Here is a 26467-nt window from a genome sequence, read left to right on the forward strand (position 1 = left end):
ATGGCCCTCCTCATACCCCAGGGAGTGGAAAACGTCTTCCAACTTCAGGTGACGAGGACTCGTGACCTTTCAAAGGAGGTGCGCTCAGACTGATCTCAGAGTGAGGTGTGTCCTCCGAGGGAGCCCTGGACAGGATCCCCTGTCCCCGTACACCCACTCTGAGGCCCGCCCGCCACGGGTGTGTGCCCGGGGGATGCCAGGCCAAAGTCTTCCCAGCCCTTGGAACTTGGGGCTATTTTCCAGGCCGGCAGTGACAGTCCCTGATGCAGCAGAGCCCGCGTGGAGGGACAGAGGAGGTGGGCATGGAGGCACTGTGCCCACCCGCACTCCAAGGAGGGCCCGGGAGGCCCCAGGGTCTCGTCACAGGGGTGCCACCTTCACCAGGAGCTCCAGGGCCCTGTGAGCCCCCTGGGGTTGTATGCCAACGTGTGGAGGGAGGGTGTGTGTGTGATTGTGTGTGTGGCAGAGGGTGGGCTCTGTGTCTCTAGGGCAAAGAAGAGGGCAGATTTTGACGGTTTCTCAGAACCATTTCTGAGGCCGGAAGACATGAGCAAGGTGGGCACCTGCAGAGTGAAGAGAATCCAACCTGCAGGGCCCGGGCCTCTGAGCTGTCCACAGAGGGGTGTCCGGGCTCTGCTGCAGACCTCAGGCAAGAAGACCACAGGCCAGCTATGTGCATAGGTCAGCCTCTGACCGGCAGCCTCAAACTGTTGGGGACGCCCCCGGCCCGGGACCTGTGATTTCACCACCTTCCCTGGATCTTCCAGCCAGCTGTCCCATCAGGTGCCAACCTAGGGATCTAAAAGGGCTGCAGGGGAGGAGAGAGAGGAGTGACCAGGGGCTGAGACAAGGCTCTGGGACTTACTCGGGCACCGTCTTCCATCGGTTCCCCCTCCCCTCACCCCAGGGGAGCTCCAATGTTTGGTGGTTGCCCACTTCATGCCACACCTTTTCTTACCCCCGCCTTGAAAGGCACTTGATTCTCCTACATGTGTTAATGTGATCTCTAAGAACCTTTCTGGAAGGGCCAGGTGAACTCTCAAGTAAAATGAATCCTAACCTATAGAGGGAAATAAGAGGTACCCTGACCAATCTCTATCACCTAGCTTCACCAAGCAAGACACATTTCTCTGCTAAAGCATTGCATCTCCAAACCTCTTCTTGGCCAGTCATTTACACTTTAGTATGAATTTCATGATCAGATCGCCATCTCTGGAGCCGTTAGCTGGGTGGGAGTCGTCTCAGAGGAATGTCAAATTTTGTTTGAGGGAAGGGGAAGCAAGGATCATAATAATTCAGGACTTGACGCCGGCTGGAGGTGTAGAAACCTGGAACTGCAGCAGCTAGCATGAGAACACCCAGAGGAAGGAGCAGTGCTAGAAAGGTGACGGGAACCTGTCCAGAAATAAAAGATGAATTCTGCCCAAGCATACCCCCATTCTGGGTCTCTCTTCAGGATGCTGCGGAGCATATGCTGGGCCCCCAGTAGTGTTTTGCCCAGTGACGATGGCATCCTGATTCCTCAGTCTCATCCTCCACCCCTCATATATCCTGCCCTGCAGAAACCAGAAGGTCGGGAGCACCTACGGAGACTGTTGAACTGGGAAGAGTTTGACGAGCTCAAAGACTCCCGCAGAAGCATTCTGCTGGACACCCTCTACGAAAGTATCATCTTTGCTGCGGGCAAAGGCTTCCCCTGGGTAGAGGTGGCCCAGGTGGTCAAGTTCACAGAAGAGCTGCTCAGAGAAACCAAAGGTACGGGACATCCAGGGCAGGAGTCAGCGAGGCTTGGGGAGGGCAGACAAAGTCAGGAGCTCTCCGAGGAGCCTAGAGCCCCTTCCTTTTTTTCCCCTGGCATTTAGCCTCCTTGTGTGCTCACAAAGAGGGTCCCTGTCCAGATTTTCTGGAAAGTGGGTCAAACAGAATGTCCTTGCTGAGTCCTATCCCTGATCTCCCTGGTGGAAACTCTTGCACCACGTCAAGCTGTTCACAAAGCAGCCAGGGGTGTTTGCTTTTCAGTCAGTCATTTACACTTTAGTATGAACTTCATCGTTAGACCCATACCTCTAGGGCAGCTAGTTGAGAGCAGGCTCAGAAGGAAGTTAATTTTTGTTTTAGAAAAGAGAGAAGGAGGGACCATCATTTAGAATTTTTGTTTTGTTTCTGCTTAACATAAGTGTGTCACTATTCTGCTTAAAGCCCTTCATTGACTTTTCACTGTACTCCTGAGAGAACTTAAATGGTTCCCAGCATCAGTGTTTGCTCTGCTGAGTGTCTTGAGGGAATCCTCTACAGGTGTCAGCTTGCTGGCAGGGATGGGGGAACCACAGTCAGGTTATGGAGGGAGCCTCTCTCCCACCCCTACCCTGCATTAGGCTTCAGGAGAAGAGGGTAAGCATCTCTCCCCGTGATCCATGGCACAAGGGGATGTGGCCACATCTGTCCACCCCTTAGGCTCTGAGTTGCCGATTCATCCGTTAAGCAAATCCATGGCCAACATCGTAGTAATACTCAGCCAAGAATCATCAGTAGGTGCTAAGCCCAGTGGGTGAATGCTTGATGGGAAATGGGATACTTACGCACTTCCCAAGAACCTCCCCACAACAACCTCACTGATTGCAAAGGGGAAAAGAATGCTTTTACAGTGAGGTAGCCTGGCAGACACCTCCTTAATCAAATGATCCACCCGTAAGAGGACACAGAATACTCTGCCGCTTGACGGGATGCAAAAGAATTAGCCAGCCTCCTTCTGTGATGGTTCTGGCAAAGACTCAGAGCATGATGTCATTAAAAAAAAAAAAACACTCCCAATTAGGGGCACTGCACCAAGTCCTCTCCTTTAAGCTTCAAAGCATTAAGGCCTTGAGAACCAAGGAAAGATAGAGGAACTGTTCCAAACTGAAAGACACTGAGGTGACGTGTCCACTAAACATGACAGGTGGTCCCAATTCGGGTCCTTTTGCTGTAAAGAATGTCATTGGGACAGCTGGAGAGACTTGGGTCAGGTCTGGGGATTGGACAGTAGTGACGTGTCTCCAGATTCTGGTGGCTGTGGTTATGAATGTCCTTGTGTGAGGAAATGCACACAAAAGGATCCTGGAGGGTGGGGCATTAGGTGGATCACTTATTCTTTAAGTAGTTTGGGAAATTTTTCTTTGTACTATTTTTTTCTAGCTTCATTGAGATATAATTGACATACAATACTGTATAAGTTTATGGTATGCAACATGATTTGATATATGAATATATTGCAAAATAATTACCACAATAAGTTTAATGAGCATCACCTCACCTAGTTACAATTTTTTCTTGTGATGAGAACTTTTAAGGCCTACTCTCTTGGCAACTTTCAAATACACAATACGGAATTGTTAATTATAATCACCGTGCTGTACATCATATCCCCAGGACTTCATTATCTTATAACTGGAAGTTTGTACCTTTGGCCACCTTCGCCCATTTTGCCCACATCCCAACCCATGCTTCTGGCAACCACCTATCTCTTCTCTACTTCCATGAGTTCAGTTTTTTTTAGATTCCACATATAAGTGAGATCATACAATAGTTGTCTTTCTCTAACCTTTCTCCCATACCATAATGCTCTCAAAGTTCAACATGTCACAAATGGTAGGATTTCCTTCCTTTATGGCTGAATAATATTCCTGTGTGTGTGTGTGTGTGTGTGTGTGTACACACATATACATATATATATATACACACACACATATATAGTATATATTCACGTTTTCTTTACCCATTTGTCTGTCAATAGATCCATGGGTTGTTTCCATACTTTGGCTATTGTGAATAATGCTGCAATGAACATGGGGGTCAGATATCTCTTCAAGAGTGATTTCATTTCCTTTGAAAATATACCCAGAAGTGGGATTGCTGTATCATGTGGTAGTTCTAATTTTAGTTTTTTAAGGAACCTCCATACTGTTCTCCATAGTGGCTGTATCAATTTACATTCCAACCAGCAGTGCACAAGGATGCCCTTTTTTCCACATCCTCTCCAGGACTTGTTATCTCTTGTTTTTTTGAGGATAACCATTCGAATAGGTATGAAGTGAGATCTCACTGTGGTTTTGATTTGCATTCCCTTACGATTAGTGATATCGAGCACCTTTTCATGTACTTGTATGTCTTCTATGGGAAAATGCGTATTCAGATACTTTCCCCATTTTTATTATTTTATTTTTAATATTTTACTATTTGGGTGTTTGCTGCTGAGTTGTATGAGTTCTTGACATATTTTGGATACTAACCCCTTATTGGACATATGGTTCACAAATATTTCCTCACATTCTGTAGGATGCCTTTTAATTTTGTTGATCATTTCTTTTGCTGTGCAGAAGCTTTAATTTGATACAGTCCCACCTGTTGATTTTTCCTTTTGTTGCCTTTACTTCTGGTGTCATATCCCCCAAAAATCATTGTTAAGATCAACGTCAAGGAGATTTCACTGTTTTCTTCTAGGAGTTTTATGGTTTCCAGCTGTACTGTTTTTTTAATAGACTTTATTTTTTAGAGCAGTTTTAAATTCACAGCAAAATAGAGCAGAAGGTACAGAGATTACCCACAGAAACCCTGTCTCCACACACTCACAGACTCCCCTGTTGTCAATAGCCCCCTCCACAGAGTGGGAACATCTGTTACAGTCCATGAACCTACACTGATACATGATTATCACTCCAAGTCCATAGTCTACATTAAGGTTCCTGCTTGGTGTTATGCATTCTAAGGGTTTTGACAAATGTATCATGGTGTGCATCCACCATTAAAATATACAGAATGGTCTCACTACCCTAGAAATTCTCTGTGCTCCCCCTCCTCATCCTTCCCTCCCCGTCAATGAGCAGAAAGTAGATCTTTCTACTGTCTCTGTAGTATTGCCTTTCCAGGAGGTCATATAGTTGGAATCATACAGTCTGTAGCCTTTTCAGACTGACTTCTTTCACAAGTAATATGCATTTTGGTTTCCTACATGTCTTTACAAGGCTTGATAGCTACTTTCTTTTAAGGGCTGAATAATATTCCAATGTCTAAATATAAGGGCTGAATAATATTCCATTGTCTAGATATATCACAGTTTATGTATCCATTCATCTACTGAAGGATATCTTGGTTACTTCCAACTTTGGGCACTTATGAATAAAGCTGCAAGAAATATCTGTAAGTTTTTGTGTGGACATAAGTTCTCAACTCCTTAGGTAAGTACCAAGGAGGGTAGTTGCTAGATTATATGGTAAGAGCATGTTTAGTTTTGTAAGAAAGCACCAAACTGTCTTCCAAAGTGGCTGCACCATTTTGCATCCCCACCAGCCATGGATGAGGGTTCCCATTGCCCCACATCCTTGCCAACATTTGGTGTTGTCAGTGTTCTGGATTCTGGCCATTCCAATAGGCATGTTGTGGTCTCTCATTGTTTTAATTTACATTTCCCTGGTGACATATGATGTGAAGCATCTTTTCATAAGCTTATTTGCCATCGGTATATCTTCTTCGGTGACATGTCTATTAAGATTTTTACCCTTTTTTTCAGTCAGGTTTTTTTCTTATTGTCGAATTTTAAGTGTTCTTTGTATATTTTGCATAAGAGTCCTTGGTTAGATGTGTCTTTGGCAAGTATTTTCTCCCAGTCTGAGGCTCGTCTTCTGATTCTCTTGACGCTGTCTTTTGCAGAGTGGAACTTCTTAATTTTCATGAAGTCCAGATTATCAATTCTTCTCTCACGTATCATGCTTTGGGTGTTGTATATGAAAAGTCATTGCCAAACCCAAGGTCATCTAGATTTCCTCCTGTTATCTTCTAGAAGTTTAATAGTTTTGTATCTTACATTTAGATCTGTGACCCGTTTTGAGTTAATGATTATGAAGGGTGTAAGGTCTGTGTCGATTCTTTTGCTGTTGTTTGTTTCCATGCAGATGTCCACTTGCTCCAGCACCATTTGTTGAAGATTATCTTTACACCACAGTACTGCCTTTGCTCCTTTGTCAAAGATCAGTCACCTATATTTGCATGGGTCTATGTCTGGGCTCTATTCTGCTCCATTGGTCTAGTTGTCTATTGTTTTGCCAATATCACACTGCCTTATGTACTTTTGGGGAAACTTTTCTTTAGTTTGAAAAATTGTTTTAGCATGAAAGTTTTGTAATCTGTAATTTGAGGTCCTCCACTGGCCTTCTGACTGAGATCGTAAACAGCTGCCAAGCAAACAGGACTCACAATGCCTTGTCCCAGATGCACCCAGAGCTCACCCACCTGTCCTATCAGCAGCACCCGAATGTCCAGTCTCACCACTTTTCACCACGTGCTCATCCACCACCACCTCTGTCCACCGCTTTTACATATTGTATTTCTGCACCCATTCACCAAACTGCACCGTGATTTTTTTCAGACACAAATAAAATCCCATCACTCCTCTGCTTCAAGCCACTCAGTGTTCCTACCACACATATTATGTGCACTTGCACCAGCCTTTTTTTTTATTTCTTGAGCTGCCCGGGTGCCCTTCCCTGTCTCTCCTCCAGGCCGTCATTCCAACCCAGTGGTCCCAGCCTGAAGGCTTAAGCAAGACATGACAATGCTCATGGGCTGGTTGCAGGGATCCCTGGGCAATTTCATCCCACCTGAGACATCCCTGCCCCCTCGGGGCCTTCTTGGCATCCCTCCGGGTCCCGCACCCCACTGCTCACAGCAACGCCTGGCTACCAGAGTTCAGCCCTGTTGTTTGAGCTCTGCAGTGGCTCGTGGCCAGAACAAACACTGACGAGCAGGAGAAGAATGTCAGCCCCAAGCAGGTGGGAACTTGGACTCTTTCAAGTTTCCATTAGAGCCTTCCCCAGGCTGAGCCCTTGAAAAACAGTGGATGATGATGCAAATCCAACTTCAAACTGAGGAGATTAGATTGCACTGGCGCTTTCAATATTTCTGGCAATCACATACCTTACCAGTACAGTCTATCTATGTCTGGTAGACCTAAACCTTAGAGTTGCTAGGAGACTTGGTGATTCGAAAATGTAATTCCCTTTACTGCAGGGACACCCCTCAACCAGCCAGCGAGGTTTTCCCAGCCTTTGCTGGCACTCCAAGCCATGGGGCGCTCCCTCCTTCTGAGGCAATTCATTCCTTTATACAACCACTCTCGGTATTAGGAATTCCTCCTTATATCTAGTTAAACCCGTCTCCCGCACCTTCTACTCACACGCCCAGAGTGTGTCCTCTAGAAGCAGTGGGCTGGCCCTGCAGATACTGGATGGGCTTCATGCACCCTGACCATTACATCTTCACATGTCGACTGGACATCCCCAAGGGCCTTTTATCTTTTTTTTTTTTTAAGAGAAAGAAGGTTTATTCACAGAGAAGCACACTCCATAGACAGAGTGTGGGCCATCTTGGAAGGTGAGAGAAGGCCCAAAGCACATTAGCTTTTGACTAAAGACACTGGGCAACCTCCCTTGCTCAGAATCTTCCCCTGGACTATTTCCTGTCTTTATCATTCTTAACACTGCATCCTTTCCATAGACCCCTCCACCCCACCGGCCCACCCCATCCCCCCTCTCTTTCTGCCCTTCCCTGGGCATCCTTGTGTTTGTCAATATCATTCTTTTTTTTAAATTTAATTTTATTTATTTATTTATTTATTTTTGGCTGCGTTGGGTCTTCGTTGCTGCATTCAGGCTTTCTCTAGTTGTGGCGAGCGGGGGCTACTCTTCGTTGCGGTGCGTGGGCTTCTCATTGCATTGGCTTCCCTCATTGTGGAGCACGGGCTCTAGGAGCACGAGCTTCAGTAGTTGCGGCACGCAGGCTCAGTAGTTGTGGCTCACGGGCTCTAGAGCACAGGCTCAGTAGTTGTGGCATACCAGCTTAGTTGCTCTGCGGCATGGGGGATCGTCCCGGACCAGGGATCGAACCCATGTCCCCTGCATTGGCAGGCGGATTCTCAACCACTGCATCACAGGGGAAGCCTGTCAATATCATTCTTAAAATATGGCATCCAGATCCAACACAATACCACCTGCGATTTGATCAATGAAGTGATCAGGGATTTTATCATCACCCTTGTCCTGGTGATGATGCTCCTACTCATATAGCCTATGGGTATATTTTCTTTATCAGCATCAACGTCACAACCATATTGGACAGGCAGTGCACCATCCCTAGCCATTTTCCTAATCTTGCCCTTGCACATGGCCATGTTGAATGCACATGCAAGACTTTACAATCATCCCCACTGATTCCCTCTTGTCAGTGTTGGCCCATTGTTGGCTTGTGAGATATTAGTTCCCCAACCAGGGATTGAACCCGGGCCCTTGGCAGTGAGAACGCAGAATCTTAACCAGCGGACCACCAGGGAATTCCCCTTCTTACATCTTTTAACTCTTGATCCTGGGACATCCAGCTTACAAAATTTTCCTCTTTTATTTATTTTATTTTATTTATTTATTTTTTTGCGGTACACGGGCCTCTCACTGCTGTGGCCTCTCCCGTTGCGGAGCACAGGCTCCGGACGCGCAGGCTCAGCGGCCATGGCTCACGGGCCCAGCCGCTCCGCGGCATGTGGGATCCTCCCAGACCGGGGCACGAACCCGCGTCCCCTGCATCGGCAGGCGGACTCTCAACCACTGCGCCACCAGGGAAGCCCTTCCTCTTACTTTTAAATCAGCTCCAAATTTGTGAAACATGGCTGGTACAAACATCAAGTAGGAAGAAGCTCTTGGGTGGGGTCCCAGTGCCTGGAACTGGACTCGCCGAAGACAGCGTCCATCTGGGGGCTCCAAACCTGGAGAGAAGACTCAAATCCTAGTTCAGTCCCTTGCAGGACATGAGGTCCTGGGCAGCCACACCACCTCGGAGCCTCTAATTACACATCAAGAGAAGGAGAAAAATAAGAGCGCCCACTTCATAGGACTGAGGTCATGACAGTGAAGCCCACAGCACGGCGCTTGGTGCCTAGCTGGCGCTCAGTGAGGACTGGCCCTTAGTTTCAGGAGGGACCACAGGGGCAAAGACCCGGAGATGCGACGGGGGGTGATGTGATTCCGAGATGGCCGGATCCATCAGGTGTGGCTGGCCGTGCTTTGTGCACACCCCGCTTCACATCAGCCTCCAAACATCCAGGAGTCACCTCAGCCCCTTCTCAAGAGCAGCAGAGATGGTCCCGAGGCCCTTTCTCCTCAGATGCGTCGCAGGGAGCAGGGCGCCTGGAGGTAAAGTGAACTGCAGACTCTTCCCGGAAGTGCGGCTGCATGAAAAGAGGCAGATAAGGCGGTCCCGGCTCCACCCCCGGCGAATGGACCTGCTGTGAGTGCCGACTCCAGCTGACTCTGGGCTTGGAGGGTGAAGAGTGTGGGTGCAGCAGGGGAGAGCCACCCGAGGACCCGGCCTCCTGAGCTAGGCCCACGCACCTCAGGCCCCGCCACGCTGTCATCAGGATGACGCCTGCTGCTGTAGAAAGCGGCCACGCTGGCCGGACATTGCCCCACAGAGCCACGCCCACACTGCCTCCCAGAAACCCACCACTGGGACACCCACAAGAGCGTGAACAAGCTCATCAGTCCTCAGAGGCAGGGGTGGAATTTCAGCGGGCACCTCCTTTCTCCCTCGGACGCTCCTGCTCACTGTGCATCAGCTCCAGGCCCAGGCTGGGCCAGGCTAAAGGCCGCATAGCCGAGCAATCAGGCACCAAACTCTGCAGTCAGTAGGCCTGGATTCAAGTCTGCCTCCAACACATTGCTGTGCACCCTTGAGAGCAGTACTTGACCGCTCTGTGCCTTCTGTTCCTTACCTCTACAATACGGCCATGATAGTTCCAACTCATAGGGCGGTTGGAAAAACTAAAGAGACAGGGCCTGCAGAGTATACTAGAGTGGGAGGCATGTAGGAAATGCTCGGCAAAGTTTAGCTCCCACCAGGCGTGGGGGTGAAGCAGGCTGCACAGCAGAGGCTGGCGGTCCGGGACCAGAGGTTGCTGCACGCTGCCCCCCACCCCCACCCCGGGGTCTTGCTGTCTGGGCCACTTCTTGTCTCTCCCTCCCCCTGCAGGCAGGACTGCACATGGGTTCAAGTCATGGGCCCGCCTAATGGAGGTCCAGACTGGCCCCTAATGCAGGTGCCCCGCCCTCGGGCACACTGGTGAGGACGGCCCAGTGCCCACCAGCATGAGGAGATGGCGTCTCTTTGTTCCCCCTGTTAGGGGACCCCGGCCGCCAGGGGCAGGAAGCTCAGATCCCAAGTGAGCTGTAGTGCTTCTCACCTCGTGTCCCCCCCCGTCCCTTCCCCCGGGCACACCCCACCCATCACAGGTCGTGGGCTGCGGGATGCAGACAGCCGGGGGGTCACACTGGCCGGCCAGCTCACCTTCCAGCTTCTGTTTCAGCTAAAGTCCACAGTGGGCTGTCCCTCTTCTTGGAAGGTAGCTTCTCCAGGGATGAATTTTTTTTTTTTTGGTGGGGGTTAATCTAGGGCTAGTGATGGTTGAGTTCTGTTTGCATACTAGGTAACAAAGTTGGCAGACAGCCTTTAAGGAGGGTCCTGTTTGCACAACAATGATTCAGATCTCTGCCAGGACGGCCTCCAGCTCGGCTTATCTCGCGGCCCAATCGAGTCTCAGAACCAGGAGGGAAAGCGTGGCCCATTATTCAAAAGCATAAGCTGATTCCGTGCTGGCAAATGGCTCACCAGGACGTCCTGGTCTCAGTCCTTTAGTTGGCACCTCCTCTGCCAGCCTCCGGGAAGCCCCGGGCAGATCCCATCCTGCTGCGTCCTTGGGGCCCAGGGTGAAGTCACCAGTCTGGACAGAAGGCTGCCAGCTCCGTCCCCGTGGGAGGAAATCACAGGAAGCAGCAGATTTGCATACGCTGCCTCGGGTCCCGGAGAGGAGAGGAGAGAGATGCTGGGGCATTTGGGGACCTCGGGGAGCTGCAGAGATTCAGGGTGCCTGGGGAAGCCCCACGATTCTTATCTCCGACGGGCACATTGCAGCAGGAGAAGGGGGTGGAGAGCAGCCCCCCACAACCCTGCCTCAGGCTTCACTCAAGGCTGGAAGCACCCGAGCCAGAGCAGATGCTCGCCCGGGGCCCGTGACCACCTGCCCACCATCACTTCAGCCACTTTGCAGCTTCTGCTTCTTGTCGTCATCGACATCTGGCTTCTCTCTGGTGCTCCACCTGGACGTCTGGGCTGGGAAGAACCCCTTTCCTGCTGGCCTGGCCCCCAAATCCTGAGTCTGGGAGGAAGTGGGCCTCAATGACCGGCCGGTGGAGGCACGAGGCGGCCAGGCGAGTGTCCAGTGAAGTGCGTCACGGCACAGGCATCTGCCGTCCTACCCACGGCCATTCCTGATTCTCCCGGAAATGTCATCCAGGCAGCTGTAGGATGGAAGGCAGCCACCCCAGCCGACCCCGACAGCCCGGGGCTAAAGGGAGGCAATGACTCCCCCAAGCCCCCTGCACGACCTCTCCTGCCAGCGCACTCACGGCCATGCCCGGGGCCACGCCGCCAGCCCCCAAGCATCTGCCCACGCTGGCGAGCCTCCAGCCATTCAGGAGAGGCCCCGCAGAGAGCAGGGGCCCTTCTGTGTTCCTGAGAGGCTGCCTGTCCAGCGGCTTTCTCCTGGGCAGCCCGAACCCCACGCCTCTCAGACCAAACCTGGAGGAGGGGCCTTTGGAGGCAACTTTGCTGATGGAGAGTGGAAGTTTCCACAGAAGCCACTGACTGAGATCTTAGAGCATCTCTTGGGGCAAAGGTACAGCTCTCATTCCAGAGATCCCTCCCTGAGTATATTCATTTGCTCGGGCTGCCATAACCAAGTTCCCCAGACTGAGTGGTTTCAACTACAGAAATGTGTTTTCTCATCGTTCTGGAGGTTGGAAGTCCAAGATCAAGGTGTGAGCAAGGCTGCTTTCTGCCAAGGCCTCTCTCCTTGGCTTGTGGATGGCTGTGTCCTCATTCCGTACCTCACATGGCCTTGCTTCTGTGTCTTGTCCTAATCTCTTCTTATAAACGCATCGGTCATATTGGATTAGGGCCACCCACGTGACCTCATTTAACCTTAATCCCCTCTGTAAAGACGCTGTCTCCAAGTTCAGTCACATGCTGAGGGGCTGGGGCTTAGGATTTCAGCCTATGAATTGGGCGGAGGCGAGGGGGAGTGGGGGGCACTGTGTTAACACAGCCCCTGACACCGAGTGGGGTCACAGCCCACCAGGAGAGGATGAGCCCATCAATCGGCCAGAAATCAAAACTGTGCCGTGGAACCTTCCCCAACCTTCCCCGAGGGGCTATCCCTGCTGTGTAGCGGGGCACAGAGATCCTGACATTTCCTCATGTAGCATCTGTAAGCCTCACTGTGACCTTGCATCATGGGCATTATTTTAAAGATGAAGGTACTGAGGCCCAGAGAGTTTAACTAGCTTGCCCCGGGTCAAAGTGGCGTCAGGATTTGAACCCAGGTCTGTCTGACAGCAGAGCACACCCCCTACCCCGCCCTCCCGCCTCCACCCCTGGCCATGCGACCTTCCATCTTGACCACAGGGCACGTAAGAAGCTGAGGAGCCCCCAGCCCTGCGGTGAGTGGAACAAGTCTGCTGGCACGCGGCGGGAGCTGAGCATCTGGAAAGCCAGGTGGCACACCTGGGGACTGGGCTCCTAACTTGGTCACCTGGAGCTACTCCCAGCATGAGCCTGGGATCCTGGCCCCCAGCAGGACGGCTCCGATGCGGCGGGTGGCGTAGGCCCAGCCCAGAGGGTGAGCTGTGCCCGTCGGCTAATGTGTTCTTGCATGGATGTGCCCGAGTGTGGGTAGGTGGTACTGGTGCCCTGGGGACCAGAGCTCTGGCCCTTTGGAATGACTCCCTGCTCTCCCTCTAACTTCCCACGTTGGTCCTCGGTCGGCTGGACATCTTGGTCAGTCTCTGAGTTCCCCAGCAGCAGAGGGGACAAGGGACGGGTAAGAAGTTGCCAAATTTTAGTCTCAGTACAGTGCCCTGCCCCTGAGACGGTGGGATTACGTGGTCATTTTCATCTCGGGGATGATGACGATGAGGAGGATGATGAAATCCAAAGTCAAAGGCCCCTCACCAAACTTGAGATGGCTGCAGAGGGCACCCACGATGCCCTAGATGTGGCTACAGGGGACTGTCAGCTCAGTGGAAATCACCATGGCTTCTTAGAGTCAAAAGGGCCCGAGAGGTCACCTGATCCAAGGCCCCTCTCACCACCACACACACACATTATTCAGGATTTCTCTCCCCAGCTAAATGCCTCCTCACTTCTCCACTGATAAAGCTCTTGCTTCTAGAAATTTCTTCCTGCTTCTGAACTGAAATCTGTCTCTTTGAGCCTTCCGCCTGTTGGCTCCCGTTCTGACCTCCGAACCCTCCCAAATCAGCTTAATCCTGCCCCCATTCACTCAGCCATTCTCCAGCAAGCGTCGCCAGAGCACCGTGCCAGGGCGTGGAGAAGAGCGGACATCCACTCAGCAGTCCTGACGTACAAGCCCTCCACGTGGATCATCTCATTTAATGTTCACACCAAGCTCTGTTGGGTGGGTACTCCTGTCCCCATTTCGTGATGATGCAACTGAGGTTCAGAGAGGTTAGGTAACTTGCAAATCGTCACACAGTAAAAAAACCCAGCATTAACCCTGAGATCACCTGGCCCCAGAGTTTTGGCAGTCCTTCTTGCCAAAGCACTTTAGCATTAGCCAACTTCTTGAGGAATGGGAGTGAGGGGAGCATTTGCTAAGCAGACAAGGTAGGGGACCACTATGGACAAAGAGAAAAACTTGGGCAAAAGCCCATGACAGTCTTTAAAATACCCGACCCTGTGTTTGCCCTTTGAGTCCCAGGAAAGTGAACAGGGAGAAAATCTCTAAAAGGACAACAAAGTCTTTCTAAGTCTTAATGTGTAGGTAGACTTTTCCTTTAATGTGACTATTGGTTTATCTTTAAAACAAACACAAAAAACCTAGTGAATGGGAACACAGCAGGGTACTTGCTCAAAAAATTAAACATACACTTACCCTATGATCCAGCAATTCTACCTCTGGGTATATACCCAAAAAAAGTGAAAGCAGGGACTGGAACAGATATTTGTACACCCTTGTTCATGGCAGCATTACTCACGATAGCCAAACAGTAGAAGCAACCTATCAACAGATGAATGGATAACCAAAATATGGTCTGTACATACAATGGAATATTATTCAGCCTTCAAAAGGAAGGAAATTTTGACACATGCTACAACATGGATGAACCTTGAGAACATTCTGCTAAAGGAAAGAAACCAGTCACAAAAAGATAAATACTGCATGATTCCATTTATATGAAGTAACTAGGGTGATCAGATTTGTAGAGACAAAGTAGAACAAGGGTTGCCAGGGGCTGGGAGGAGAAGGTAAATGGGGAGTTAGTGTTTAATGGGGAGAGAGTTTCAGTTTTGCAAGATGAAACAAGTCCTGGAGATGGATGGTGGTGATGGCTGCACAGCAATGCAAATGGACTTAATGTCACTGAACTGTGCACTTAACAATGGTTAAAATGGTAAATTTTATGTCGTGTATATATATATATATATATATATATATATATATATTTTTTTTTTTTTTTTTTTTTTTTTTTTTTGCGGTACGCGGGCCTCTCACTGTTTTGGCCTCTCCCGTTGCGGAGCACAGGCTCCGGATGCGCAGGCTCAGCGGCCATGGCTCACGAGCCCAGCCGCTCCACGGCATGTGGGATCCTCCCGGACCGGGGCACAAACCCGATGTCCCCTGCATCGGCAGGCGGACTCTCAACCACTGCGCCACCAGGGAAGTCCTGTCGTGTATATTTTACCACAATAAACATAAAATTAAAATGCCCTAATGGAAGTACTGTACTTCTGTATATTCCATATCTTCTGTTCACTCCTCAAAAATACTTCAGTAGCTGAGGTATACTCGCCTTGGAGTTGGGGAATCTGGGTTTGAGTCCTGATTTTGCATAGGTCCACTAAGCGTCAGTTTCCTCATCTGTTAAATGGCAGCAATTACCTCTATTATAAGTTGATTATGACCAATTAAATAAATTGATGGATAATTAAATGCTTTAAAACTGTAAAGTAGCCTGCCAACGTAGGCTGGTTGTATTATTATTTATTGAGAGCTGAACACTGGGCAACAACTACACGTCCAGAGTTTTTTGGAAAGATCCTCTGGAATGGGGAAATCTGGTCCATTCAAGCAGGTCCCTGCCACCGGGGAGCTCACAGTAGCAGGAAGAGAGAGAAGAGAATGCTCCAGAGTTGTTGGGGAGAGCTATGAACTATTGGGTCACTCAGTAAATGGTCTCACCAGAAGAGTTGCCCCTTCCTCTACCCTCTGAACCCCCTAACTGGGGACAGCCAACTCCCAGCCATCCTTTGACCTCAGCAGCCAGTGTGGCCAGGAGAAAAAGCACATCAGCATCCATGACCCACCCCCAGCAAGGTAGAGAGAGCTTCCAGGTGAGGACCTAGGAGGGGATGGATTGAGGAAGACCAAGCTCTAGGAATGCATTGCCCTAGGAGCATGCGGGATCCTCTGGAAAGCCAGATTTATCCCAGAATAGCTCACAGTCCCCGGGGAGCTGGACGCCATACCTAGAACCTTCACGATGACAGTGATGATAGCCACGTTATGTACTGAGTGCCTCTGTGTACCTGGCGCTTCGGAAAGCTCCGTCACACATGCCCACATCTAACCCTACAAGGTAGACGTTTCTATTGCCTCCATTTTACAGCTGAGAACACTGATGTCCAGAGAGGCAAAATAACTCACACAAGTGGTTAAGAAGCAGAAGCAAGCTGTGAGCCCATGGCTGTCTGAATCCCCAGTCTGTGCTCTTAAAACCACACCAAGCTCTAAGGAACGGCCCCAACGTCAAGGCCATCTTCAGGCCAGGGGCTGCCCTGGGCTCACTGGGGGCCTCTTCGTGACTGAATGGTGCCTGAAAACAGAGCACGTGGCTGGCAAGGTGCAGTACGACCAGAACCTTGGCACTGTGGTCAGAGTGCTGACCAGTCAGCAGCTGTCAACATCCAGGCAAGACCCTCCACCAGCAAAAAGATTACAGCTCGCTGAAGGTTCAGATGATGGTTAGCATTTTTTAGAAATAAAATATTTGTTAATTAAGACATGCACATTGTTTTTTAGACATAGGGCTATTGCACACGTAAGAGACTACAGTATAGTGTAAATATAACTTTCATACACACTGGGAAACTGAAAAACTCGGGTGACTCGCTGTATTGCAATATTCGCTTTATTGCAGTGGTCTGCAACTGAACCCGAAATATCTCCAAGATCTGCCTGTATTTGCCTCAACTAAATCTAAGAAACATTGCATAGGCTCAACCCTTTTGGGCCATTTGCTGAGCCTATTAGCATATTTTGCTGAGCTCATTAGCACATTAAGGACATCTGTTTAATTTCCCTGGATCCAACATGTGTTCAAGGTCATGCATTTTTATGTTAACACTTGTTGCAAAAGAACCTTTGGAAAACTGTCACCGAGAGGGTTGGGGAGCCCTTCCAGTGTCCATCTCCAGGGTCTACAAAGCAAGCCCAAGCCTCTTGGGTCTGGATGCTGAAAGGAGCCTTGCCCGGTCAGGCTGCGGTTGGCATTCTGGTTCTGCCACTCACCAGCTGTGTGCCTTGCAGCAAATCCCTTGACCTCTTGGAGCCTCAGTTTCTCTCACAGGTAAAGTGGGGATGGTGGCTAATCTGCTCACCTTGCTGGGAGGAGTTGGGCGGAGCCTGAGATGACCCAGGGCGTGCAGGCCACAGAGGGAGCTCCCTGAACAAGAGTCCTCTCCCCGTCAAAGAAAACACACCCCTTCTGAGCTGGTACCGGCGCCGCGGGGCGGATGAGTTTGGCAGAACCTTTTCCAGAGCAGAAAGGGGACAGGGAGCAGCATTCGGGACCCCGGATGGGGGTAAAGTGGAGGGTGAAGTGGTGGGCTTTCCTTTCCCACCATCCCGGGCTGCCCTGATAGGGGCTCGGGTATTGGGAAGGGTAAGCCGGGCCAGGCTGCAGCCTGACTGGGTTCCTCCCCCCACACCCAAGGCAGGGACAAACAAACTGGTTTGTCGTGGGGCACCCGTGGCAGCTGGGTCCTCCCCCTCCCCCACCCGAAGGAGCAGCCCCTCTTCTCCTTTCCCAGCCCCCCAGGAGGCACCCCTGTGCTCGCCCTCGCCCAGCCCCAGCCCCAGACCCAGCCCGTGAGGGATGGGAGGGAGGGAGCCCAGAGCGCCCGGTCCAGGCCCAGTGCCTTTTTGCCCTGATGCTGGAGCAACTGGGCTGTTCCACCCACGCTCTGGCCCTGCGCTCCCCTCCGCCCCTCTCCTGTGCTCGGTGCAGGTACTGGCCTCCAGGCCCTTGGGGACCGTCTTCAGGAAGTGCCTAGCAGCCAATGCAAATGAAGGCCACTCCCTGTATTTGAAGAGCAACTTGCAAGGACAGATCAGCCCTCCCGAAGCCAGAGGCTTCTCCCTGAGACTTAATCCTTGGCGTCCTGAGTCATCAGGGGCTTCTCAACCCATGACAAATGGAGGGTGATCTGGGGGCCAAGTGTGTCTCGTGAGCCAGCTTGGGACAATTTTTGCTGAAAACCAGAACTGGTCCAAAGAGTGTCTTGGGGCTGAAAGTTAGAATTCAGCCCAGGGGTCCTTCCCTGTTGACCCGGGACAAGGCCCACACTTGGGTTCTGTGGCTGAGGCCATGGCCAAGCCCGTAGGAGGGCATCTGCCAGGATGACAGGCAGCTGGGACACCTGGGGGTGTTAGCGCAACGGGGCTCGCGCACTTCTTGATTCAAACCTGGACTCCGTGCGTGGCTGCCAGGGCCGAGTGGAGAAGACCAGTGCTGGCCTAGCCGAACGAGGCAGCCGGGGATGCCCATATCTGGAAGCTGCAGGTGACCCCAGCCCCACGTGCTGCCTGGCCAGGTGGGAAGAGGAGTAGGGTGCCTTCCTGCAAGTCCAGTTCCTCAGAGCCCAGAGAAGATTCCATGATTCACCTCACCAAGTTCACACAAAGATGCCTCCATACAGGCCTCAAGTCCAGCTTTGATTATCAGAAACCGATGACCTCACACTGCTGCCTGCCCTCTGGGACACCTTCACCGGCCGTCCCCGCCGTCCTCCACGTACCATCCTACGGAAATACCTGCCTGGCATCTCGCTTCTCAGCTTAATGCCTCTGAGTGGTCCGCAGCTCCGAGCCGAGATTCTTCACTTTTCCTTTAGGAATTTGATGATTCTCTCTAATGTGCACTCTCCCCAGAAAACATGTGCATGCAAAATTCTAGATGCAATTCCGGGGTCCCGGTCAGTCCTGAAGCCCTTCCTTGGATGTCCTTGCGTTTCGTGAATTCCTGTTCAAGAGCCCAGCTTCTGTGATGAAGTCCAGCTCTCTCATGTGACCTACACAGCTTGCCCTCTGCAGACTGAAGACCTCAAGCCATCTGTCCCCCAGCCCAGTCCCCCAGACTTCAGCCTTGCCTCCCAGAAACTCTGAACCAGGTGTGGATCCCTGTACCTGCCCCTCTGCTTCTACGAGTTCCACTTTTTTAGATTCCACATACAAGTAGAATCACACAGTATTTATCTTTCTGTGTCTTGCTTATTTCAATCAGCATAATCTCCTTCAGGTCCATCCATGTTGTTGCCAATGACACGATTTCCTTCTTTTTTAAGGCTGAGTAGTATTCCAGTGTGTGTGTGTGTGTGTGTGTGTGTGTGTGTGTATCACAACTTCTTTAACCATTCATTCATCTACAGACATGGCAGACACTTAGGCTGTTTCCATATCTTGGCTCTTGTAAATAATGACATGAACATGGGGGTACAGATATGTCTTCAAGATCCTGATTTCATTTCTTCGGGTATATACTTAGAAGTGGGATTGCTGGTTCCTTTTGAGAAGCCATTTTAGATGTTTTTCCCTAACTGCCCCCTGCTATCAAATTTTAATATCCTAGGTATTCTGTATGTAGTACAATTATATACTATATGTATATCTGCTTTATACATATAAAGTTTACTCTTTGTATTCGATGCAAGGTTAAAGATGACTAAATAACATTTTAAAGTTAGATTAAGAACTGAAAAGCCATCAACGTTGAACTTAACTATACTTTCTGAGTAAATTTTAATGTGACTTATTTACGTGGGTAAATTGTCAAATTACATAGACAAAGAAGAATTTATACAAATATATAATGATGAGAGCAATGCAATCAAATCTTAAAATGTCATTCAAAACTGTTATTTTTCTGGCAAAACAATGGACAAAATTAATTTCTTAAAAACGATTTTCAGTAAATTTAGCTTTCAACTTTTGCTTAATACATTAAGGTAACCAGTTGATAAGGCTGTGGTGTGGGGTGGAGTGGTCTGGGAGGCCCCTGTGAGAACCAGTGGGACCCACCGGAGGCTCTCTAGCCTGCCAACCTCCCAACCCCCAGCCTTTCATTTCCTCAAATGGGCCATGCTTTATCCAACCACAGGGCCTTTGCACAGGCTGTTTCCCCTCTCTGCTTTCATTCTTTTCCACCTCTCTTTGCCCAGTAACTCCTCTGACACTCCCCATCTCAGCTCCTTCACCACTTCCTCAGGGAACTGCTCCCCGATTTCCCTGAGAAAGTCACTTCTTTCTACTGTGCACCTGCCCAGCCCTACGTAGCCCTGAGCAGGGTTAGACTGTCTGTGTGTTTCCCTCAGCCTTTCACCACCTTCCTGGACCATAAATGGGTTCTTGACACATGGAAAGAAGGCCCCTAATGAATATTTGTTGAAGGGATAAATGAACAGCTCCTTCACCACACTTCACATGTCAGAATTTGTTCATTTGCTCACTAGATACCTATCGGCCCCTACTGAGCACAGAGCCCTGAGTTGGGGGCTGAGAACAAAGAGGGGATGTCATCTGTTCAACAGTCTCCTCTTCCACAGACTGGAAGGTCTCTGAGGACAGGGGTCACAACAGAGGTAAATGTACCACACTTATCATATACTCTTGGTGTCCCCCGCCCCTGCTCCCCAAGGGTCCCCAGGAAGAGCCTGGGAGCCGGGCAGGCCTCTATCCCCCTCCACACCTGGCCATCAGTCCTGCCACTCAAATCTGCCCCTTCTGCCCACGCCTGCTGACCTGGCACTCCAGTCCGGACTGGGCCGCAGTCTGCCCACAGGCCACCACGTAACCAGAGTCTCCCTGGGCAAGCCCTGCACTGCCTGGAGTACAAAGCCCTGGCTTCCAAACACAGCACTCAAGGCCCTCCCGTGTGCCTTCCACCCACCTCTCCACTCAACACTTGCCGTTTTCTGCCTCTACATTTAGGTGCCAACAACAACACACTCGGTCTTGTTTCCCACCCATGCCATGGGGCTGCTTGCCCCTCTGATCTCGCTCATGCTGTACCCATGCCATGCCTCCCCCACCATCTTTGCTGGCTCAGTCCTACTCAGCCTCTGAGATGTCACTCATGCATCATCTTCTCCAGGAGAACCCCATCCTTGACTGAGCATTCCTCATCACCTGATTCTGTTCCTCGTTACACATGTATTAACATTTGCTTGTGTATCTCTCCTGTGAGAGCTTTGAGGGCAAGAGTTGCATCTGATAAGACACATGATAATATTGCCAGAACCTAGCATAGTGCCTAGTAATTAATAGGCCCTCAGGAGCAGTTTGACAAATTAATTGTTGATGGATGGAGAGACGGATGAATGGATGATGAGTGACTGGATGGTTGGATGGATGGAAGGATGGATGAATGGAGAGATGGATGGGTAGATGGATAGTGGATGGATGGGTGGATGGATGAATGGGTGGATGATGGATGGATGGATGGAGAGATGGATGAATGGATGATGAGTGACTGGATGATTGGATGGATGTAGAGATGGATGAATGGAGAGATGGATGGGTAGATGGATAATGGATGGATGAGTGGATGGATGATGGATGGATGGATGGATAGAGAGATGGCTGGCTGGAGAAATGGATGAATGGATGGAGAGATGGATGGATGAATGAACAGACCAATGGAGAGATGAAAAGATAGAAGGAAAGAAATGGCCAGGAGAGACTCTTCTCACACCACAGAAACACATGCCTCTTTTCCTACAGCATTCGTTGATTACTACCTTGTCGTGGGTTCTGTGCAAGGCGCTTGGACACGTCATCCCATCTGGTGCCCCTAACAATCCTATGAAGTAAACATGCCTATCCCCCATTTTACATGCGAGGGAATGGAGGCCCAAGAGTCACAGCTCGGAAGGGACGGAGCTGTGTCAGCCGCCCAGGCCCAGGGCCCTCCCCTCCACCACCCTGGGACACAGCACCGTCTCGGGCCTCGGAGCCTGCTGACTTGCCTTGAAAGGAAGGGGAAGCACAGCCTGCTAACATTTAACTCTGCGCAGTGGAGAGGCCTCCCTCCTTCCACCCCCCAGGAGACTGAAGCCTAAATCCCAGTGACACCTCCCAGCACTTGCTAACGAGGCTCATGGTGGAGCAGCGCTCCATGTACTAATATTTCTCTAAGGCCCTGATACCTCGACCTTCTCAGGACTCAGGGGAGAGTTAAGGTCAATAGGCCCACGCAGATCCAAGAGTGAGGGGCCACAAAGTGAACACAGAATCGGCGGCGGGTGAGGAGGGTTTGAGAAACAAACGGTGTGGGCTGGGCTGAGACAGCCCCTCCTGAAGGCGTATGGGGCACCCTGGCTGGGGTGGGGAGACTCCACCAGGGCCCCGTGGGGGGCTCCGCCAGGGGGGATGAGGACGGGGATCTACGGGCAGGCTGGCCTCCACCCCAGGAGGAAAGCCAGGCTCCCCGCATGCAATGCCCGGTCTCTGTCTTCAGTAGACGGAGCGGTGGAATCCCCAAAGCCTGTGTCCAGCTCCCTATCTGAAGAGCTGACACCGAGTCAGGGGGCAGGAGAGACTTGGCCGAGGTCACAGTGCGCCTCGGGGATGGCACCCGTGTGAGGACTCAGGTCTCCTCGCACTGGGGCCAGGGTCACTCTCTGTCCCTTGTCCTGCCCTCTCCCTACCTGAGATCCGTACACAGGACACGCACCTCATTTAGCCGCAACCCTTTAATGAACCATCCCTGTCTTAAGACGCAATCATATGCTGAGGAGAGTCCCGCCCCAGCTCCAACCACACCCCTACCCCGGGCTTCTGACAGGCTTGTGAGCAAGAGGCGTGACAGGGAGGACATGGGAGAAGGCGGTTTACCCTCCAAGGAGTGTTGCCCGGTGCTACCATCAGAGCTGATTGATCTTTGCACGGTCTAAACAACACTTGCCTAACTCTGTGACCCAAGTCGCCAGTCTAATGTCTCTCCAATCCTCTCATGCTCCACTCGATTCAGAATCCTTTTTTATACCCTCATATCCTTCCCAAAGGGTTTGAAGTGGAAACAACATAAAGCACAGCTGAAATAAGTCTTTAAAACAAGAGTTATGTGTCAAAATATAGGTAAGGCGTGAGATAACCATATCAGAACAAATGGGATAAATGTAAGCTACTGCATAAAATTGCCTCTGAGCGTCCCAGAAGCCAAGGTAAAAGGGGAAACATGATATGCACTCCATGGCTTTCAAGACCTAATAAATGGTGCCATAGAATAGCTGGTAGGATGTGGACTCTGGGGTCCAAGTCTGTATCAATCAGCCATCAATGCAGCTTCAGCCCCATTCACACTCGATGCCCGGCCCCTCTGTGCCCACAGGCTGCTCCATCACTGAGGCTGCGACGATCCTGGGGAACAAGCTCAGAGACTACGAGGGGCAGTTGAACACCACCCACCTGCTGGCCCAGTGCGACTACTTCCACAACACGTTCATCCGCCACTACAAACTCTACCAGTACGTCCTGGGCCGGGACCAGGACGTCAAGCTGACCGTCACTCACCTGGAGGTGTGTGTGCCACCCCAGCCCCTCCCGCTGGCTGCGGGCAAGGACCAGGCCGTCTGGAAGCACGAACAGCAGGTGGTGGAGCTCAGCGCGGCCGAGGTGCAGAAGCGGGCCTACATGCTGCAGCTGAAGGAGGCCCTGCGACTAGAGCAGCAACATCTGTTGCAGGAGATACTCCCGGAGCTGCCCGGGTGCCAGCACCAGGTCCTGAAGAGAGAGGTGAGGTGGGGTCCTCGGGGCGGGAGGAGGCTCGCCTGCCCCCCACCAACGTCCCTTCCCACAAAGAGGACGTCCGGGCTGGACCCTGAGGCCCGCAAGAGGTCCACACACCCAGGAGAGGGCAGAAGGGGACAGGCTTTGCGTGCACGTTGCATGAAACATCCCTGAGATGTATAATTCATGGCCCCATTTTAGTGATGAGACAACTGAGGCTCGGAGACTTTAATCGCCTGGCCCAAGGTCCCCAAGCTAGCCTGTGGTAGAGTTTACATTTGGACTGAGGTCTGGCTGACCCCAAAGTCCAAGTCCTTTCCACTGCAGATTCTGCCAAAAGAGCTCCCAGGCTGCGAACCACCATAGATTTCCTCAGTGCCCTTCGTCTGCTGCAGAGCCAGCATCCATGGAGGATGCCTGGGCGGGGGGTGGGGGGACATGAAGGAAGGGCCGTAGGGGACAGACAGCTCAGGGCAGTGATGTGATGAGGTGGGGGAGGGTGTGTGTGGAGCTAGGAACCTGGCTGCCCTCTTGGCAGGTCTTAAGGACTGCTGGGGCTCCAGGAGCCAGAGTCCCTGATGCCCAGCTCTTCAATAAATGGCGACTAGCTTGGTCCCAGGGCAGCCAACTCCTTGAGGGCCTGGCCGAGTCTAAATTCATTTTTTAACTCTATGTAGGCACTGATAGCATCACTGTTGCTTGTCTTTGAACACGGGGACAAGTATGTGCATGTGTGTGTGTATGTGTGCGTGTGTTGGGGAGGTTGGAGCTGGGTGGGGACGGGGAGTCTCAGGGACTCTGTGTTCCGAAAGCGGTCTGGTTCTGAATTGTCAGCCAAAGAGAGGGTGGCTTTGGGAAGCATTCCTTTAAACGTGCATAAAACACTGGGGAAATCTCTAAACAACAATGAGTACAATGGAACCAATGATACTCTTCTGAGTTTAAGTCTTCCCGGTAAATAGCGCATCAGCTGCTCTTCATGCGTTGAGCGGGGACCCAACAGAACACAAGCAACGGCTTGTCTCCACCTCCTTCAAGGGACCTTCCAAGATACGTGGGCAAGGCCACGGGCGGAAGGGGCCCCCTCCCCTCCGCTGCCCCCAGCTCCCCTGCAGGCCTCCATTACTTGGCTGCTGGTCCCTGCCAGGTGGAGCTTGTAGGCTAGAGTCCCCTCTGCTCTGTGCCCCTGAGCTGCGGACACTCAACACCGCAGGATAAACACGGTGCGTCTTCTTGGAGCCCAATCCTCCCCGACGCCCTAGGGTAAGAACACTATTTTTCTAGGGCAAATGTGAGATTTTGCATGGGATTCTAAGTTAAAATGTGAGATCTCAAAACAATGACTTGTAGGTAACCAGATACTCAAGGTATGTCCCCTGACACTCCCAGGACAAGCATGACCTCTCCGCTACTGACTGGTTGCTTGGGCAGGGAACTTGGAGAAACACAGTCACACGGTCCCTGTCGCCAGGATCTTATGATGCCATGGTCCTGATTGCGATGACAGACAGGGTCTCCTGTTTAACCTGGCGCGTGGTGGCTGAGTTTTCAGTCTTCCCCAGTCTGGCTAGTTGGGGGACACACCCCCTCTCTGAGCAATTTCCCCTGACCCCTCCGATGAAGCCTGCAACTGGAGCTTTGAGATGTGAGAATGAGATGAGGGCAGAAGAGGAAGGGGGCTGGCATCCAAATGGAGCTTCACCAGGGACCTCCCTGGAGGTCCAATAGTTATGACTCTGAGCTTCCACTGCAGGAGGTGCCGTTTGGATCCCCGGTTAGGGACCTAAGATCCCACATGCCATGCTGCGGGGTCCAAAGAAAATAAAAACTGGAACTTAACCAGAAAGTAGGGGATATGGGGCTGGCCTCTGAGCCCAGAACAGTGTGAACAATAAATGACACACTCAAATGGGGTGAGTGCCGCAGTACGCCTGAAGGAGGAGGAGGGAAGAAGCGAAAAGAGAGCTGTAGGAGAGGGCCACAGGGAGGGAAGTGCCGCTGCAGGTAGAGGACCATGGCCATGTCCAAGCCCAGCTGGCTGGCAGGAAGATGAGAGACTTCTTCCTCTCCCCACCCTCAGATCTCCTGCCAGGGTCTCCCATTGGCTGAACTCAGCCAGCAGCCACAGCTCAAGGGAGCTGGTGGATGCAGACCTTAAAAGTCAGCCTCCCAGGGCACAGAGTGGGGTGGAGACAGATGGAGAGTAGGTCTGGGGGGGGGGCATGGAAGGTCCCAGCACACTGAGAAAGGAGGCGGCCGTGTTGAGAAGTTGCAACTGCATGGGACTCTGTCTGCAGACGGCCTGAGCCTTCCCCAGGCCCTGTTCACCAGCCACATTCCATTTCTTTCAGGAGCTAGAAAATCTCATCAACGAGGCCATTCACATCCAGATTGAATGCCTGAAGGAACTGCTGCAGTCTGAGATACAGAGAACCTTTGTCACGGGCCAGTCAGGCCAAGATGAAGCTCTTAAGTTGTACAAAGCAAACTAAGGAAGGAAAGCAAAAGCAAAGAAGAAGTAAAGGCCCTGGTGGCCACGGTCCGAAGACTGACTGAGGAAGAACCACTGACAGATAGAAAAGGATCATGTGGTGCGCCCAGCGCCCCATAGGTCAGAGGTTTCTAGCCATTAAAAGAAATGAAACAACACTCATCATATTTTCTCTATCTTCTTGCTGGAAACCATCTTACACCCCCTGAAAGTCCAGCCCAAATGGATTTTCCTTGCGTGGAGGAGAGGGCTGTCCTGTGAGCCCAGGCAAACATCACTGACTAAGCCTGAGCTCAGTCACGGACGACAGAACAGCCCCCAGAGGGCTTCAGCAGGTAAGAGGGAGGGCAACACCGGACGCCAGGGAGGACCTGCGGCCAGCACAGTGGGTGGAAACAGGGGCTGGGACCCCTTCCTCTCTGAGGTTTGTACCGGGCGATCCGTCGCGTGCAGCCTGCCCAGCCTGCCGGGTCTCCTGCTGGAGGACGCACACCTCTGCGATACTCTGCCTTGTGTGTGAATCCACACCGTTTAGCCGGAAGCAGAGGAAGAGGTGCCCTCCTAGACGTCAGAGACCTGGCGTTGAACCCGGCTCTGCCGCTGGTCGGCTGCGTGACCTTGCTCGTGTTCCTTCATCTCTGAGCCCAGGTCTCTCTCCTGTCAAGTGGGAGGCCTGCTGCCTAGTGTGGAAGGCCCCTCTCCCACGTTAACATCCTAAGGGGGAGACGAAGCACGGCCGGCTCTTCTCGGTTTTCAAGGGGTTCAAGGTTCGAGGGGGCTAAGTACCTCCTCAAAGCTGCAGAGTGGGACAGTGAAAG

The 26467-nt window shown here is 51.4% G+C and overlaps 1 protein-coding gene across 1 annotated transcript; it reads left to right on the forward strand.

The window, feature by feature from the left end:
• Positions 1-25650, forward strand: C6H8orf74 (chromosome 6 C8orf74 homolog). Its single transcript, XM_060102384.1, has 4 exons — positions 1-48; positions 1563-1755; positions 22761-23164; positions 25510-25650. The coding sequence occupies exons 1-4, from the start codon at positions 1-3 to the stop codon at positions 25648-25650; spliced, it is 786 nt and encodes a 261-aa protein (XP_059958367.1).
• Positions 25651-26467: the final 817 nt, after the last annotated feature.

This window comes from Mesoplodon densirostris, chromosome 6, assembly GCF_025265405.1.
Source record: "Mesoplodon densirostris isolate mMesDen1 chromosome 6, mMesDen1 primary haplotype, whole genome shotgun sequence".
NCBI lineage: Eukaryota > Metazoa > Chordata > Mammalia > Artiodactyla > Ziphiidae > Mesoplodon > Mesoplodon densirostris.